At 48.5% G+C, this 18,226-nt stretch overlaps 2 protein-coding genes and 2 long non-coding RNA genes across 6 annotated transcripts; 2 read left to right on the top strand and 2 right to left on the bottom strand.

Annotated features, from left to right (window-relative positions):
• Positions 1-2,120: 2,120 nt before the first annotated feature.
• On the top strand, positions 2,121-7,076 carry LOC109754440 (hexose carrier protein HEX6). Its single transcript, XM_020313350.4, has 3 exons — positions 2,121-2,473; positions 3,307-3,635; positions 5,599-7,076. Exons 1-3 carry the CDS (start codon positions 2,338-2,340, stop codon positions 6,712-6,714), a joined length of 1,581 nt encoding a protein of 526 aa, XP_020168939.1. The 5' UTR covers positions 2,121-2,337; the 3' UTR covers positions 6,715-7,076.
• LOC141021413 (uncharacterized) lies at positions 2,886-4,001 on the bottom strand. Its single transcript, XR_012182717.1, has 2 exons — positions 3,874-4,001; positions 2,886-3,646 (listed from the first exon to the last, which is right to left on the bottom strand). It is a non-coding gene; the product is annotated as an uncharacterized lncRNA (long non-coding RNA).
• LOC109754441 (uncharacterized) lies at positions 7,030-7,825 on the bottom strand. The gene is made up of 2 exons (XR_002230691.4): positions 7,650-7,825; positions 7,030-7,220 (listed from the first exon to the last, which is right to left on the bottom strand). It is a non-coding gene; the product is annotated as an uncharacterized lncRNA (long non-coding RNA).
• A 166-nt stretch (positions 7,826-7,991) lies between these two features.
• Positions 7,992-13,250, top strand: LOC109754439 (U-box domain-containing protein 35-like). Of its 3 annotated transcripts, none has more exons than XM_020313349.4 (11): positions 7,992-8,095; positions 8,504-8,716; positions 8,849-8,970; positions 9,676-9,800; positions 9,911-10,110; positions 10,379-10,650; positions 10,760-10,837; positions 11,199-11,300; positions 11,400-11,828; positions 12,052-12,789; positions 12,933-13,250. In XM_020313349.4, the coding sequence occupies exons 2-11, from the start codon at positions 8,524-8,526 to the stop codon at positions 13,128-13,130; spliced, it is 2,457 nt and encodes an 818-aa protein (XP_020168938.1). In that variant the 5' UTR covers positions 7,992-8,095; positions 8,504-8,523; the 3' UTR covers positions 13,131-13,250. The 3 variants fall into 3 exon arrangements, with proteins under 3 accessions (XP_020168938.1, XP_073353330.1, XP_045084013.1); XM_073497229.1 differs by having other exon boundaries at positions 12,936-13,250; XM_045228078.2 differs by having other exon boundaries at positions 10,760-10,822.
• The last annotated feature ends 4,976 nt before the right edge of the window (positions 13,251-18,226 follow it).

The following is an 18,226-nucleotide window of genomic DNA, read 5'->3' on the forward strand; positions in this document are numbered from 1 at the left end:
TCAATCTTGAAAAGGAAGGGTTATGTCTCTCACTGGTTGGACTATCTAGCCGTCTTGTCTTCCCATATACTAGTGGCGTTCGTGTTGGTGAGCAATTTCTCGATATAGCGTGCGTGCATGAATCCGACATCCATGGTCACCTGGAGATTCGTGTAGCATTCTTTGGTTTATGTCAAAAATTGTTTGTTTCAAAATGTCATAGAAGATCATTGCTGCCTTTTTTTGTGTTTCAAAATGTATTATCATGTTTTCGATGTGTACGTACCACTGAAAGGAAAACTATATGCTTTTTTAGGTTTTCGTCCGGCTTCTTCTTGTTTCTTAGGGGCATCACAAAGTTTTGCCCGCAAGTCAGCAAGGCTCGCGCGTGAACGATTTCTAAATGCTAGGGCTGTAATTTTAACTCAAAACTCGTGAGCCAAACGAGTAGCTTGTGACTCAGCTTGACTTGACTCGAACTCGGTGTTTAGCGAGTCGAGTCGAGTTTTCATCTGAGCTTGGTAACAAAACAAGTTTAACACCGAGCTAACAAACTACTCAGTTAGCTCATTAAGATCATTATTCAGAAGGGGCATGAGATAGATACCAATATTTGCTGTCGATTGTTATTATTTGGTGTACCAAATGTTCCTTTAGTGTGAATTGCTAATGGACTTGTAAAGAAAAGCTGATGTATGTCACAAATATATTTTTATAAGTCAACTGTATATATAATATGTATATTTTGTTATTCACGTTTGTAACAAACTTAACGAGTTAAACAAGTCACGAGTTACACCAGTCAAGCCGAGTTTGAACCTGAGCTCGTTATGTTAACGAGTCAAGCCAAGCTAACTCGTTATCTTAACAAGCTCTAATGAGTTGCTCGACTCGACTTGAATTCCGTACCTACTCGAAGCTCTGATCGGTGGATCACCCTACATAGCGTGCACTGTAGAAACACATTTTTATCCCGGGCTAGGTGCTACACATTTTTATCGGTGGATCACCCAAGTCAAGTCATGGATCATGGTACGTTCCAGCGATGCATGCTGGGCTGCTGGCCACATGCCCTTGTCTAAATATAGGGAATTACGCGCCACGAGTGTGTGCATCGTCTGGAAAAAGTAAAGGAAATCAAATGTGTGCGTCGGTAGAGAGAGAGAGAGAGATGCTCAGCTGGGATAAATGAGAATTTTGTTTCCTTCCGGAAGAGGTTACTGCAAGCGGGAAGAGAAGATAGAGCAAGAGTGTGAGTGAGTTTTCTTTCTTGTTGGTTATTATTTACATTAACTTTAATAAAGATATGGCTTCTCCTCCTCTCTTGTGACTGCGGCGGCTAGGGCACTCACCCCTCCAAGCTTCGCCGATGAGTTTGCGGATCCACCCCCCCTTTGCCTGACCGTCGGCGGTGCTGTCTAGTGGTAAGTTTTTCCTTTTTTTTTTGCTCGCAGGAGTGGTGTTCGGGTGGATGGTGTCGCCTCATCTTCGAGCTGGTCCTCCGGGCTCCGACCCTCTTCGAGTTCGTCAATCGGGTTGGATTCGACGGATCTGCCATCTCCTTGACGCGCTGAAGTTACGGTTTTCTCGCTCTGCGTGCGCGGCGGCCATACTTGGTGTTAGGCACGTCGGATTGATACAAGGGTTGTTTGGCGATGCTGCGGCTCTGGTCCTTGGACATGGGCAAAGTGAAGTCGGCTCCGGCAGGGCAAGCGGCGTGTACTGACGGCGACGGTGGTTCAATGATGCAGAGGCTGGATGTTTTTCCTACTTTTTTTCTTTCTTTCTGTTAAACGAAAGAATGATGGATGCAGAGTGACACAGCACGTGGTGGCATGCTCGCTTGCTCCAGCTTGACCGAGGACCGGGCCGCCGACGCGTGGCCCCTACCCACCGAAACCGAAACCGAAACCGAAGAAGCCAACGCTAGACAAAATCTGGCACCAGCTAAGCTAGGCAAGATTGATTGGTCGATGTGAGCGGGTGAGTGAGGCTGAGCCGTGGTCCCCAGCTGCTCGATCCGTCCGCTGAGAGGAGAGGCAGAGCCAAACCGTCGGCCAGAAGCATCCAACCCAACCCCCAACCCGGCCCACCCTCACCGCCGGCCCGGCTGTAAACATCTGCTAGGACACAGGAGAGGCATTGCCTGCCGCTGCCATTGCCCAGTCGAACCAGAACGCGAACGCTTAGCTAGCTCATAACAATAAATAGGCACACCCCACGACCCCTTCCTTCACATCCCAAGGGACTCTCGCTCGCTCGCTCACTCCCCACTGCTTGCTAGTGCTACCCAAGCCAAGCTCCCCTTCCGTCCCCCGATCCATCTCCAACTCCAGCCTACCAAGAATCAACCAATCAATGGCGATAGGGGCGTTCGTGGAGGGCCCGGCGGGCGGCGCCGGGTACAGCGGCCGGGTCACCTCCTTCGTCGTCCTCTCCTGCATCGTCGCCGGCAGCGGCGGCATCCTCTTCGGCTACGACCTCGGAATCTCAGGTACCTCCTCCTGCAATTCTTCCCATCCGCCTAGCGCTAGCAGCTCGCATTCCTTCCTTCAAGGGCAGGCAGGGGCCCTGTAGAGTTCATCAGAGTGAGGAGAGAAGGCAGGCAAATAATAATTTATCCATTAATTAAGCGCACACTCAAAAGGACACGGTCATTAAGGAACGCTTACCTTGGGCGTACTTGCGGCGGTGCCAGATTGGAATTGGAAGCCCCGTCTTTCTTTCTTGCACCAGATTGGATGGATGGGCTTCCCTTCCTTGTGCATTTAACACCTACCCACCCACTGCCCGTACCACTCACTCTGCACCCGTATGCATGCATGATTGTCCAGTGTTCTCTTCACAGCTGCATGTACTACTAGCCAGCAACAAATTCACCTCATCAACATGACTTCCTCTTTCCCTTTCTTCTGGAAACGACGAACTCATCACCATGACTTTGCAAAATTCACCATACCAACTTTTACAGTTACTACTTACTTCTACCACTCCCTCCAATCCATTGCATGAATTCTTGCCGTGGTCTCAGTTCAAATTCTAAACCAAACTAAAACCAGCACGAGAATTATGGAACGGAGGGAACGCTTGTCAACATTGTTCTTACTAAAACCTGTCGAATCAATCAAAAAAATTAATTAATTAATCCTAGTACGTACGCAGCAGTACATCCCATCTAGTCTAGTTCAGTTTAATCAGACTACGACTTGATGTGATTAGCCAAGCCAGCTAACAATAACTGCTGTACATACTCCTACATGTACAAACATGATGTGATTCTGATGTTGATTGGTTGATTGACTGATGGATGGATGACCAAACACACAGGCGGCGTCACGTCCATGGAGTCGTTCCTCAAGAAGTTCTTCCCGGACGTCTACCACCAGATGAAGGGGGACAAGGCCGCCACCGTCTCCAACTACTGCCGCTTCGACAGCGAGCTGCTCACCGTCTTCACCTCCTCCCTCTACGTCGCCGGCCTCGTCGCCACCCTCTTCGCCTCCTCCGTCACCACCCGCTACGGCCGCCGCGCCTCCATCCTCATCGGCGGCTCCGTCTTCATCGCCGGCTCCGCGTTCGGGGGCGCCGCCGTCAACGTCTACATGCTCCTCGTCAACCGCATCCTCCTCGGCATCGGCCTCGGATTCACCAACCAGGTACTTCCTACCTGCATGTCACAATAACATATATACTTAATCATCAGTTAGTTATTATTAGTCTTTAAATACTAATAGGATTCCGGTCACAAGCAAGTCCATGATCCATTGACTTTGACACTTGGTACCGAACTTGATCGCGAGAGGCAGACATCGCTGTGCAATTTGTCCAGATCAAAGCTGCCACACACACGCACACAACCAAGATTATTTAGTGGACTTCGTTTTCTATAAGTACCTTTCTTACCTGGCCCTTCCAGTCTAGCAAGAAAGCAACCGATTGTGGTCACCCTCTCACTGTGGATCCACTTTTGTCCTTGTCAAAATTGGCAAGTGGCACCACACCTACACACTTCATTAGTACTGTCCACAGATTATTCATTCATATTATCATATAAAATTACCTCGAGGGAAAATATTTCGTTTGAGAGTGTGCATCAGTAATAATCAAAGTCAAGTCAGCACTTGTCTTCATGAACACAACGACAATTTAGTCGACAAGTCAACTTTTCAACCATTATTATTGTGGCCATAATGAATTGGTGTAATTTTTTAATTTTGGGAAATGGATGGATTATTTCTAATTTATACAACGCGGCAATTCGCCAATTAGATAAAAACAGCAAGAAACCAACAAAATAGATCAGTGTCCCAACTTGCTACAGCAATGTGCTGCCTGAACCGAAATGTTACCTTTGAGATATTTCAAGTTTATAACTGGAAGAATCAAGGTCAAGTCAGCAGTCTTCTTCAAGGACACAACAACAATTTAGCCCACAAGTCAAATTTTCAACCATTGTTAATTGTGGCCAGAATGGATTGCTATAATTTTTATTTTGGGGAATTGAATGGATTATTTCTGCTTTATACAACATGGGAATTCGTTAATTAATTAAATGAAAACAACAAGACACCAACAAAAATAGAACAGTGTCTCAACTTGCTACAGCATTGCCGCTGCCTCAAGGAAAATGTCCCGTTTGAGATATTTCAAGTTAATAGCTGCAAGAATCAAAGTCAAGTCAGCTGTCTTCTTCATGGACACAGCGACAGTTTAGCCCACAAGTCAAATTTTCAACCATTATTAAACATGGCCAGAGTGAATTGGTACAATTTCTATTTTGGGGAATTTGATGGATTATTTCTTTTTATGTCTTCTAGGCATAGCCGGTCCCAAGCCCGGGTAAAGGAGGAGGGTTGTGATAGGCTTGCAAGCCAACGTAAAAACTAGCCAGTCCCATAGGTATGAAACCCATTTGAGCGAGAGTAGTACTACGATAAGTGGCCTCCTGGGAAGTCCTCGTGAAAGGGTTTCATATCTAAGGGTTGTGATAGGCTTGGCGAGCCAACGTAAAAAGTAGCCAGTCTTTTGGGTATGAAACCCATTTGGGCGAGAGTAGTACTAGGATGGGTGACCTCCTGGGAAGTCCTCGTGAAAGGGTTTCATATCTAGCCTACCCCAACTTGTTTGGGACAAAAGGCTTCGTAAGTAAGTAAGTATTTCTTTTTAACACAATGCCAGGATTCATTCGTTAGATCAAACCAGCAAGAAACCAACAAAATAGATCGGTATCTCAACCTGCTAAAGTGGTGACTATTCACATCAACGAAAGAGCAGAAAAGGAAGTTCACTATGATCATCACCAAAAGCAACCACAGCGCAATATGTTTTTTGCAAAAGAGAAACACAAGATGCTCTCTCCTGAAACTTTATGCTGTCTCAACTTTATTTTCATATTCGTAATCCACAAAGTATATTCACGTGTCCTCCTTGCGATATGCTTTTGCAAAAACGAAATACAAGATGCTATCTCCTGAAACTTTATGCTGTCTGAATTTTCTTTTCATACGCGCAGTCTAGAAAGGATATTCATGTGTCCTACAAGTATATCTTTTTCAGGAGAATTGAAGGTTAGACTTTTATTCTACTGGTAACTAACTAATGAGTAAATTTGCCTTGCAGTCGATTCCACTGTACCTCTCGGAAATGGCGCCGCCGCAGTACCGTGGCGCCATCAACAACGGCTTTGAGCTCTGTATCAGCATCGGCATCCTCATCGCGAACGTCATCAACTATGGAGTGCAGAAAATCGAAGGAGGATGGGGGTGGAGGATATCACTGTCCATGGCTGCTGTGCCTGCTGCATTTCTAACTATCGGTGCGATCTTCCTGCCTGAGACCCCCAGCTTCCTGATCCAGCGTGATGGCAATGTCGACGAGGCGAAGATGATGCTCCAGAGGCTGCGTGGCACGACGGGGGTTCAGAAAGAGCTCGACGATCTGGTCACTGCCAGCAACATATCCAGGGCAATCAAGAACCCGTACCGGAACATCCTGAAGAAGAAGTACAGGCCACAGCTCGTGATAGCGCTCCTCATTCCTTTCTTCAACCAGGTCACGGGAATCAACGTGATCAACTTCTACGCGCCGGTCATGTTCCGGACCATCGGGCTAGGGGAGAGCGCGGCACTCATGTCAGCGGTCGTGACACGCCTCTGCGCCACAGTCGCCAACATCGTGGCCATGATCGTCGTCGACAAGTTCGGGCGCAGAAAGCTCTTGCTGGTAGGCGGCATTCAGATGATCCTGTCACAGTTCACTGTCGGTGCGATCCTGGCCGTGAAGTTCAAGGACCATGGAGTCATGGATAAGGAGTACGGATACCTGGTCCTGGTCATCATGTGCGTGTTCGTGGCAGGGTTCGCCTGGTCCTGGGGACCTCTCACCTACTTGGTGCCAACAGAGATCTGCCCGCTGGAGATCAGGTCGGCAGGGCAGAGCGTCGTGATTGCGGTCATCTTCCTGATGACGTTTGTGATCGGGCAGACGTTCCTCAACATGCTGTGCCATCTCAAGTTCGGCACCTTCTTCCTGTTTGGCGGGTGGGTGTGCGTGATGACGCTGTTCGTCTTCTTCTTCCTGCCGGAGACGAAGCAGCTGCCCATGGAGCAGATGGAGCAGGTGTGGAGGAAGCACTGGTTCTGGAAGAGGATAGTTGGGGAGGGGGAAGAAGAGGTGGATCAGGCGCACACTGGAGCAGGAGCCATAGCCATGTCCACCGCACCACATAGCAGTTAGTGACATTTCTTTTGGGGGGTGTAAAACCTGCACCCAAAAATGATGAACTAGTCTGATGGTCAGTCAGTATATCTGCATGTACAAGGAGAGGTGGTACTCATATAGCCATACTATATATATACTGTATGTATCCTAACTCAAGCCAATAGAGTATGACTGAATTAATGTAACCTATATATAAGTTGATGTTTGGAATGGCAGAAAGTGATAAGGTAGGAGTATATTGCAGAGCAGCTTGACTGAATAAGATAAGGTTTTGTAAGCTGTGCTTGTAATTAGAGATGCATGTCAGAAGACAAGCCCTCACCTGTGCTCTTGTATATGGAAGAAACCACATTATATATGATTTGGTTTTCATCAAAGTACAAGGATCTATCTTGGGACTCAGATGATGTATCTTCTGTGAGGGCACTCATTTACACGCATCATATTCGACCGCCTTGAGCTGTTGGTTAAACTGCCCTGTGTTTTTCACCTTGGTAATACAAATATGCAGCACACTTGTCCTGCAACAAAAGAGGAAAACAGCAGTGAGTCCGCGGCGGCGATGCGACGGGAAGTCGAGCAGATTGTCATGAAACAAGACTGTTGACTACTGACTAGATCAATGTGCTCATGTGCAGTTCAGCTTCCCGTGCAGTGAAATTGGCAAGCAATGGCAGCATGCCACTCAGACAGAGAAACAAACATGCCACATACTGAATTTTAGCTGACATTTTACTGGTTATTATTATGCCTTATCACAAACGAACTCAAAATGCTACTAGTGGTTGCTGCTTTGACACTAACTCCTAAGGAAAATCCTGTTGGGAGTCAAATCAGCTAGAGCTAGGGATCAGTTAAGTGGAGGGGAGGCAGGCCTAGGTTGCCATAGGGGAGTGAATCCATGGTGATTCAGCAGCTCGGGAGCGGGGAGAAGAGAGGGAGGGGCATACCTCCGGTCGGAGCTCTTCGGCGGAAGGGAGCCGCGCACGTCCTGCCGGCGAGGCCGTCTTCTTCCCAGCGGCCGGCGGCGGCCGCGACTCCCCCCCCTCCAGCGGCGGTCCGTCTCAGTGTGCAGCGGTGACAGTTTTTTTCTTTTTCTTTTTTTGAGGGGGGACAGACAGAGCGGAGGCGGGTGGGCCGAGCCGAGCCCTAGAGCAAGAAAGGAAAGGATGGGCCCAACATCCAGCTGGGATTTCACTCCGACCGGCCCACGAAGCCAGCGTGGCCCATACGACCAGGTCCGTTCCGTCCTACAAAACTCCGCATCCTCCTGCTCTCTTCTTCCATAACCGCCGCGCCGTAGCGTAGCTTCCCTCCTCCTCCGCTCCGGGGGCCTCGCCGTCGCCGTCGCCGTCGCCTTCGCCGGCCGGAGTGAAGCACCGCCCGCGCTCCACGGGTAAGCCCCGCCCCGCCCCCCACCAAATGCATGTGAAACCCCTTCCCCTCTCGCTCGCGCCGCGCCCCTTACCCCAGAGCGCGCCCGCGCGACCCCTCGGCTCGGCACCGCTCGAGAGGGCCTACGCTAGCCTCGTCGGCGGCGGAGGCGGAGGCGGTGCTTCGCGCGGCTGCCGCAGAGGCGGAGCCCCTGTGCTCCTCTCTCTCGCTCGCTCGCTCTTCCCCGACCAGAGCGCGCGCGCGCGCGACTGCTCGGCTCGGCTCGAGAGGCCCTACCCTAGCCTAGTTGTCGGAGCGGCGCGCGTCGTGGTGGCGGAACTCTCGCTCTCTTCCCCGACGAGAGCGCGTCGGTAATTTCCTGCTGCTGTTGCTGATCGATTTCATTTCCGCGCCTCTTGCCGATGAACAGGGCGTGCGACTGATCCACCGATGGCCGCCAACGAGGGAGACGGGACCGGAGCGGGCGCGGCGCCCACCGTCGTCGGGCTGGCGCTCGGCGGCTCCAAGTCCAGCGCCTACGTCCTCCAGTGGGCGCTCGCCAACTTCGCCAGGGACGACGCCGCGCCTCCCGCCTTCAAGCTCATCCACGTCCTCACCCCGGTCCTGGCCGTGCCCACGCCAAGTACGTACGCACGCTCCAGCTCCGCACGCCCAGCTCCTTCTTACCTCGTCGCTTCCGCCCGCTTGAGTTGCTTCCGCTACATGCTCACCATCTGTTTGTGCCTGTGCCTGTGTGCGGCTTACCTACCTTCAGTGGGGGGCCGCCTCCCGATTGATGAAGTCAAGTCCACCGTCGCCGACGACTATCTCGGGAAAAAGTGGATCAAGAAGCAGCAAATGCTGTTCCGCTGCAAAGACACATGTGATGAAAACAAGGTGGTTTCAGTTAGCAACTGTACTCCATTTCCGTTTCATGTTCTAGACTGAATCTGAATGAATGGATGGATGGATGGATGGATCGACCCCCTTGTATGTTGGTTGGATTTATCTGTTTAGTTAATTGGATCAGGTTGGCTTGTACTCCATTTCCATTTCATATTCCACACTGAATGAATGCATCAACCCCTTTGTCTGCTGGTTGAATTTATTTGTTTACTCACTAGTCACAGGTTGATTTGCCTTATAACAAGGAGCATGTTTCCATTTCCTATTCTAGACTGACTGACTGAATGCATCAACCCCTTGCCTGTTGGTTGAATTGATTTCTTTACTTTCTTGGCTCAGGTTGAATCTCTCCGTAAAGAAATATAAGAGCGTTTAGATCTAACGTAGTTATCTAAACGCTCTTATATTTGTTTACAGAGGGAGTACTTGCTAATTCAAATGCATGTGGGTTGGATTTAATTGTTTACTTAATTAGCTCAGGTTGACTTGACTTGACAAGTAGTCCGTTTCCATTTCATGTTCTACACTGAATGAATGCATCAACCCCTTTGTCTGTTGGTTGAATTTGTTTGTTTACTTACTTGGCACAGGTTGACTTGCCTTAACAAGCATATCTCCATTTCCTATTATAGGCTGACTGGATGAATCAACCCCTTGTCTGTTGGTTGAATTAATTTGTTTACTTACTCGGCTCAGGTTGAAGCTCAAGTACTGCTTGTTGAGGGTAACGATGTCGCGGATACCATTTCCAGTCTTGTTTCTCAGTACAAGATACAGATCCTCGTTGTCGGTAACTCTTCCAGCATGATCCCATTCACTAGGTAGCTCCTCATACTCATACTCATACTCATACCTGTACTGTACTAATTCGTGGTGAATAATAATTAATGTGCATGCTCCTTTTGATCATTGGATGATATATGTCTTATAGGATGTCCAGTGTAACTAGGACGTCCTCCAAAATCTGCAAGAGTGTCCCCAGCTTTTGCACAGCATATGTTGTTTCAAAGGATGGATTGTCTTCAGTTTATGCTTCTGAATCAGAAAGTGGCTTGCCCTCTGGCTCTCTAGTACCAAAAGGCAACTCCGAGAGCTCCGAGACCGAAGAATTTATAGATTCCTCAATATCAGGTAAGGCCCCATAGTCGTCAAGCTACCATCAAATATTTCTCACGTATTGTTCCCTTCCTGTGCATCTTTGGCGTGCAGTATATTCCTTCCTATTTCTTATTGCTGCTGGAACTGTGAAACTGCAGCAAGCTTGCATGAAGACATAAGCCTATTATTGTCTCTAGTACTTGGCTTAAAAGTATAATCTCAAATGCAAAGATAGACAAGTTGGAGTTGCTTATTTCCCCTTCTCATCATCTGAATGTTACCTGTTCCCTTGTCTCATCAGATTTGGATGACAGTTCAGGGCGGGGCCTGTCTGGTTTTCCAAGCCTGCCACGCTCCAACTTGGCATCAGAGAACCTCGAAAGTATTTCATCTGTTGAAGGTTTTAATCTATATGATTATCTCACTGGAAATGCGTCAGTATATGCCAACAAGGACAGAAGAATTACCCCATGCACTGGTGCTCAAAGCTCTATATCAAGTCAATTTCAGGGTTCAGACAAGGTGCCAACAAAAGAAAGTTCACTGCTGGGATTCATGCTTTCAGACAAGAAGGTTGGTGGTGCAATTTCTTGGTTATTGACAGGATTTTAATTATATGAACATCTTCATTGAAACTATATTTACGTGTCCAACACATAGCTTTTGATTTGGTTAATTGCAGGGTTCGGACAAGGTGCCAACAAAACAAAATTCACTGCTGGAATTAATGCTTTCAGAGAAGAAGGTTAGTGGTAACAAGGTTAGTGCTGCAATTTCTTGGTTATTGACAGGATTTTAATTATATGAACGTCTTCATTGAAACTATATTTACGCGTCCAACCCATAGCTTTCGTTTTGTTTTTTTTTCAGATAACATTTAATATATTAAAGATTCCCAGTTTTTTCGCTAACTTTGCCACAGTAATTTGTTTTCCTCCAATCCGATTGATAATGAGTTACTATGGAGTTCGCACGTGCCTTATGGATCTTGATCTTATTATAGATGCATTCCTTAATTAGGCAAATTTACTGTTGCGCTGGAAGAAGATGTGAATGGAACATGTATATTTTGTGGGTTGCACTCTAACTCTGCTCTGCTCTCGTAACCTGTGCCAATGCAGGATGATATCAGTACAGAGCTTGAAAAGCTGAAGCTTGAACTGGGACATATACAGGGAGCATACAAACTCGTTCAGGATGAGTCTGTCGATGCATCTCATCAGGCAAGTCAGTGGTGTGGCTGCTGTCAAAAAGGGTGAATGTACCAATTCAGCACAAATGTTTAAATCATCTTACCTCTGATCCTTATTGATGTCGATCAGGTGAATGAATTAGCTGCCAGGCGCATGGAAGTGGAAGCTCAGTTAAGTGAGATACAGGCCAGGGTGGATAAGGCCAATGACGATGTACAGGAACAGATGGCGCAGAGACTCCTCGCAGAGGAGGCAGCAACCCAATTAAAGGATCTTGTGAGGGCGGAGGTTATGCAGAAAAATAGGCTGCTGGCAAAGGCATCCAAGGACGCTGATAGGAAGGCGAGGCTGGAGAAGCTCCTTGTACTTCAAGGCGACTCGTACTCGACGTTCACTTGGGAAGAGATTGATAACGCTACAGCATCATTCTCAGAGTCACTCAAGATCGGAACTGGGTCTAATGGAACGGTATACAAGGGCCATCTCAACCACTTGGATGTAGCGATAAAGGTCCTTCATTCTAATGACAGCACCAGTACCAAGCATTTCAACCAAGAGGTACGTATTGGCTGAATTCATTTTGTGCTTCTTCTTCTTCTTCTTCTTCTTCTTCTTCTTCTTCTGGTGAGCTGTTTGTTTATTAGGCAGCACTGCGTGTATTTTTAATGGCCTTTTCTTCATGACGCAGTGAAGCAGCTAGGGTCCCATCTTGAGAATTTTTATGTCAAGTTATTAAGTGACAATGTTCAAAAAATGTTGATGCAAGTGCCTGTTTCTGCAGCTTGAGGTTCTGAGCAGGATACGCCACCCACACTTGCTGATGCTCCTGGGAGCCTGTCCGGACAAGGGCTGCTTGGTGTACGAGTACATGGAGAACGGCAGCCTTGCTGATCGTCTGCAGCGCAGAAAAGGCACACCAGCGATCCCATGGGTTGATCGCTTCCGCATTGCCTGGGAAATTGCTTCAGCCCTGGTGTTCCTGCACAGCACAAAGCCCAGCCCAATCATCCACCGTGACCTGAAGCCTGAAAACGTGCTCCTCGACAGCAACCTAGTGAGCAAGATTGGTGACGTGGGCCTGTCAACCCTGATGCCACAGAAGGAGACTCTGTCAAACCGCACGGTGTACAAGAGGACGGGTCTGGCGGGCACACTGTTTTACCTGGACCCGGAGTACCAGAGAAGCGGGCAGGTGTCGGTGAAGTCGGACACGTACGCGCTTGGCATGGTGATCCTTGAGCTGCTGACGGCCAAGTCACCGATCGGACTACCTGAGCTGGTGGAGCGAGCAGTGGAGGACGGCCAGATTACTGATGTCTTGGACAAGAGTGCAGGGGACTGGCCCGTGAAAGAAGCGCATGAACTCGCCCAGCTAGGGCTAAAGTGTTTGGAGATGCGGAGCAAGGACCGGCCTGACCTCAAGAGCGTGGTGGCGGTGGATCTGGAACGGCTGAAGCATAGCACGGCCGTGCCAGGCTTGGCCGGGCCGCCCAGCCACTTCATGTGCCCAATACTCAAGGTACGTACGGTTTCTACAGCAGATTTATAAGTGTGGCAGTTTGTGTGATAGATAGATAGACAGGCTGATTATCATTTGGTGCATGGACGTGTGATTAATACAGTAGCTGTGTGTGTGTGTGTGTGTGTGTGTGGTTGGTGCAGAAGGTGATGAAGAACCCGTGCCTGGCGGCGGACGGGTACTCGTACGAGCACGACGCGATAGTGATGTGGCTGTGCGACCAGAACACGTCGCCGGTGACCAAGGCGCAGCTGCGTGACAAGAAGCTGGTGCCTAACCTGTCTCTGATGAGCGCCATCGCGAGCTGGATGGCCCAGGGGGGGAGGCCTCTGATGGAGTGAGTGAGGCTCATGGTAAATACTAGTACCATGCTAGTCTAACAGAGTGCTGCACATATCATGGGGGCTTGGTTGGGTTTTGGGTTGGGAGAGAAGGTTTATGCCATTGCCTCCCTCCCCAAATCGATCCATCCAATCCAAAGCGTTCCAAATCGGAAGAAAGAAAAATCCACCCGTCAAACCTGCTGCCTGCGACCACAGCAAGCCTGTCCCCCGCCGGGATGACGACGACCACAACCCGCACAAGGACGAGTGGAACGACGCCGCCGACTTCTTCGACGACCTGAGTAGGCACCTCGCCGCCAAGCAGGCCGTGCTCCGGGCCGAGTACATCGCCAAGGGCTGCATCGACCTCGCCGCCGACCAGGTGGCCAGGAGATCGCGGCTCAGTCACCAGGTGTATCTCGAGGCCAAAGCCGCCGCCGCCGATCACCATGGCGATTTCGTTGAAAAGCTTAACCGTGACAAGGAGGACGATGGCGAGTGAGTCCGCCAGCCAGAGGATAGAAACACTTCTCACCATGCAAGTTGTTTATCTACTATATCTACTCACGGAGGGAGCATATATCCTATAAAAAGTTGTACCAAGTCATCCACGCTATTTTGGGCCAAAGAGAGTAGTAGGCATGTCTCAAGTTGGCTCTACAGTTTATCTTGTGGTTAAGTCCTGCACCTTGTTATGTTTTCGCTATGAGTGTGGCTAAGTCTCCGTCGACAAGTGACATAATTTGCAAGAAAGAAAAAGAAAAAACTAATTTTTTTACACAGATCTCAATGTAAAATCTCACGGATATAGTATCGATTGAGACATAATCAAATCTCGGTTGACTAAGATTGCGTGGCCAGAGAGCCATAACGGTTCTGAACGAAGATGACAGTGTTAATCGGTGATATATAAACCTACTGATATTTAGTAAGAGATTTTTTGGACATTGTTTTATTCCCTAGCAACGCATGCACCGAGATATTTGCTGTAATTCTTGTTCGTAATACTCTCCTCCATAGGGGTGGCCCAGTGATCCACCAGGTTCTTGGGTGACACACCACTTGACGTACTCGTCGTCGTCCGCACGATGATGCTGGCGCTGGTGCGGATGCCGGCGAGGAGGGCCATACAGGCCGTGCACCGGGGGTGCGTAGTGCTGCCCGTCCCTGATAATTTCGTCTTGCGCCAGCCATGAAAGGTTAATCTGCGTGACGCCGACGTCGCACCGGATCATGATGCAGTCGTCGCGGATCAGATCCCCGCGGCGCCTCTCTAGCTCTTCCTTCGCGATGAATTCGTCGTGGCCGCATCCTGGCCCTGATTCCTCGCCGTCACCGTCGCCGATGGCGGGGTTGTAGTGAGCGTGGACGTCTGGGAAGACGCCGGTGAAGGAGCCTGTCTGGGCCGCCAGCTCGTACGCCGGGACGCCGTCCCGGTCCAGCAGGCTGAACTTGTACCGCGCCTGCTGGGGGCTCTGGGTGGCGTGAGTCAGCTGGAGGCAGACGGAGATGGCGCCGGAGTTGGACTCGTCGCTCTCCTTTCCTTAATATTCACCGTCGAGTCATCAAAGCCGTCAACTAATTCAGAGGGGCTCGGCTGGCCCGGTCACCCTACGCTACTGGCGCTTCCAAAGGCGAAGCTCTCGTCTTTGGCGACCAGCAAACGGAGGGCTAAAACCTGTAGTTTTGAAGCAAGGGATGAGCGCGAAAGCCGTTGCGCTCCCTCTCGCCAAAATGAGATGAACCTTCTCATGCAGCTTTTTGATTATTCAGGGCGCAGCGAAGCCAATTTCCATCAAGGCAAGGGGGTAAATAAGGGGGAACACTCCTTCCCCATACTACTAGTGAAAGAGAAAATGTAAAGACTACCATTAAAGCAGCCCAAGCGAGACTGAGATCGAAGTAGTGAGGCTGCTTGAGTGCCATCGAAACCCGACAAAAAAGAAAAGGAAAAAGGAATTTATAGGGACAGTGTTACCCCCTATATATCCCTAGTTTATATTGTAGGAATAATAAAACAATTTAGCAATCTGACACACTTACGTCCGGCCGTTGGGGTAGTAGTCGATCGCCAGTTGTGGCCGGTGGAACTCCTGGGAGGAGAGCTTCTGGCCGGGGAGGATCTTCTTGGTCTGCGAGTAGCCGTCGATGCGCAGTAGATGGAACCCGTCCGCTGGCTTGACCACGATCCTCGAGGCCGACCGCGACAGACGACCGGGGCCGGCGCCGGACATGGCTGGTCGCCGAAATGAGATGCTTGCCTGATCCGATCGATCGAGAAAACCTTGCTAGGTCTAGGTCAGGTGGGGGAGATGAACTAGCGTGGAAAACTCTATTGAAAACTGATAGTTATATTGCTTCGATTCGATACAGGTTTTATACAGCAGGGACGGATCGAGTACAGGAGTCCAAAAGTCGGTTTTACAGACTAACCGACCTGGTTGACAACTTTGGCTCCAAGACTCCTTTTTTTTTTTGGCATGGAACTGGAGGGTTTTATTCAATCAAAAGAGTTCCAGCAGTGTCCGCCATCAGGCAAGTCATCAGAAACCCAGGGGAAGAGTACATCCAACAGTCTGTCACCTCTAGTGTGCAAGCATTTTTCGCACACAAGTGGGCAGGTACATTAGAATGCCTCTTTACATGATGAATACTAAAAGAGGAAAAATTATCTGCTAACCCTTCAATATCTAGAAGCACTGGCGCTATCAAAGAGCGCGAAGAACGGCGCGAGTTCCAGAGATCGACCACATCTTGACTGTCAGTCTCCATTTGTACTCGCTCAAAGCTACGAAGCTTTGCGAAGACTACACCTTCGCGGAGGGCTAGAGCATCTGCGACAAGCGAGTCAGTGACGCCATGGATCGGCTTGCACCAGGCACCGAGGTAAGTCGTAGATGATCGAGCAACTCCTCCTACACCTGCGAGCCTGGCTTCCATTGATATGCCTGCATCAACATTGATCTTGATGCAGTCTTCCTCAGCAGGTCGCCAGCCGTGTCCAGGCAAGATCTTAGCTTGGTGCATGGGAAGTTCCAGGATCACCAGAGCTTCTCTGGTTTTCTTCATCGACACCACTGGATTCAAGCTTTGTTTGTCATGAGTAATGTTGTTCCTAGACGTCCAGATCATCCACATTACCGTAATAATTTTTGCGCGGTCAGCTTCATCAAATCTGGAGTCACACAAAATGTCCTGGGACCAAGTAGTTGGATGAAGCTCCGGTAGTTTAATGTTGAGCCACTCCCTCGCCTCTCTCCAAAACATCTTTGCATGTGTGCACTTTATCAATGCATGATACAAATCTTCATCTGCATCAAGGCAGACTTTGCAGCGTGCCTATTGAGTAATGTGTCTGTGCTTCAGAGTGCTCTCAACAGGTAGAATTTTCCGTAGCACTCGCCACCAAAACACACGAACTTTTGGCACCACCTTGAGCTTCCAAAGTCTAGACCAACACTGTTTCTGATTCTCTGAAGATTCTGTAACCGTCCCTTCCCCTAGAGCTGAGTGCTCGTGAACGTGATGCCACCGGTGGAGGTGAACGTGATGCCACCGGTGGAGGTGGAATACCTCCTCTCCCGCGACTACAGCAAGCCTCCCCCCGTCGGGACGACGACGACGACCACAACCCGCACAAGGACGAGTGGAACGACGGCGTCGACTTCTTCAACGACGTGAGTAGGCAGCTCGCCGCCAGAGAGGCCGTGCTCCGGGCCGAGTACATCGCCAAGGGCTATGTCGAGCTCGACGACGACCAGGAGATCACAGCTCGGCCACCGGATGTATCTCGAGGCCAAACACTAGTAGAAAACAGGGCTTTGGTTCGGCCAGAAAAGAGCATTAATCCCGGTTGCATTACGAACCGGGACTAATGTGAGCATTAGTCCCGGTTCGAGCGGCTAGGGCACCGTACAGGCATTAGTCCCGGTTGGTGCCATGAACCGGGACTAAAGGGTGCGATGCCCATTAGTACCGGTTCGTGGCACCAACCGGTACTAAAGGTTAGAACTTTAGTCCCGGTTCGAGCCACCAACCGGTACTAATGGAGTTTGAGGCATTAGTACCGGTTCATGGCACGAACCGGTACTAAAGGTCCCATTTTCAAACTCTACCCCCCCCCCCCCCCGGTGGATCGCCTTTTCAGTTTGTAAAAAGCAAAAGAAAATGATAAAAACTTCAAAAATTAAAATCCTTCCAGATGTAGTTATGTTACTACATGTACTAGTTAGGAAAATTTAAAAACTTAAATTTGGACATGTTTTGCAAAAAGTGTAGGGAAAATGTAAAACGGCTATAACTTTTGCATACGATGTCAGAAAAAAATGTATAATATATCAAAATGTTCAGCACGAAAATCCGCATCCGATTTTGACGGCCTACGGCCTGTTTGCAAATTTTTAGAATCCTCAAATTCTAAAAGGAAAAAAAGTTATGCTCAAATTTTTGTTTTTTTGAATTTTTGTTAAATCTGGTCAAACTATGGTCAAACTACTTATTCAAGAAGTATTAGTGTTACTAAATAATTATTCAAGAATATTAGTGTTACTAAATAATTATTTCAGTTTTTTTTGAATTTTGGTCAAATCTGGTCAAACTAATTATTCAAGAAATATTAGTGTTACTAAATAATTATTTCAGTTTTTTTGAATTTTGGTCAAATCTGGTCAAACTGTGGTCAAACTACTTATTCAAGAAATATTAGTGTTACTAAATAATTATTATTATTTAGAACAATAGTTTCAAACTCAAACAGTGAAATGTGTGACTTCATGCTCAAGCTAAATTCCTGAGGGTTAATAGGATTGACATCTTACTATTGTCAGGAAAACAACAAGTGCAGACTTGGAAACGAGGGAGAATAGAACCCGAAAGTTAAGCGTGCTCAGGCTGGAGTAGTGAGGTGATGTGTGACCGTCCGGGAAGTTAGATGATTTGGAATGATGAGGGTTGATTAGAGATTAGAGGTTAAATTGAGCAGTGATGAGGGGTGATTAGAGATTGGAGGTTAAAATAATTCAAAAATTTAAAAATAAAAAAATCAAAAAAGAATAAAAAAATCATAAAATTGCATTTAGTACCGGTTGGTGTTACCAACCGGGACTAAAGGTGGA

This window comes from Aegilops tauschii, chromosome 4 (assembly GCF_002575655.3).
Source record: "Aegilops tauschii subsp. strangulata cultivar AL8/78 chromosome 4, Aet v6.0, whole genome shotgun sequence".
NCBI classification, from domain to species: domain Eukaryota; kingdom Viridiplantae; phylum Streptophyta; class Magnoliopsida; order Poales; family Poaceae; genus Aegilops; species Aegilops tauschii.

Coding starts and splice junctions, on each gene's coding strand:
- LOC109754439 (XM_020313349.4), top strand. CDS start 8,524: ATGGCCGCCAACGAGGGAGACGGGACCGGAGCGGGCGCGGCGCCCACC. Junction 8,971..9,675: donor ACACATGTGATGAAAACAAG/GTGGTTTCAGTT, acceptor TACTCGGCTCAG/GTTGAAGCTCAAGTACTGCT. Junction 10,651..10,759: donor TCATGCTTTCAGACAAGAAG/GTTGGTGGTGCA, acceptor GGTTAATTGCAG/GGTTCGGACAAGGTGCCAAC.
- LOC109754440 (XM_020313350.4), top strand. CDS start 2,338: ATGGCGATAGGGGCGTTCGTGGAGGGCCCGGCGGGCGGCGCCGGGTAC. Junction 2,474..3,306: donor CTACGACCTCGGAATCTCAG/GTACCTCCTCCT, acceptor CCAAACACACAG/GCGGCGTCACGTCCATGGAG. Junction 3,636..5,598: donor GCCTCGGATTCACCAACCAG/GTACTTCCTACC, acceptor TTTGCCTTGCAG/TCGATTCCACTGTACCTCTC.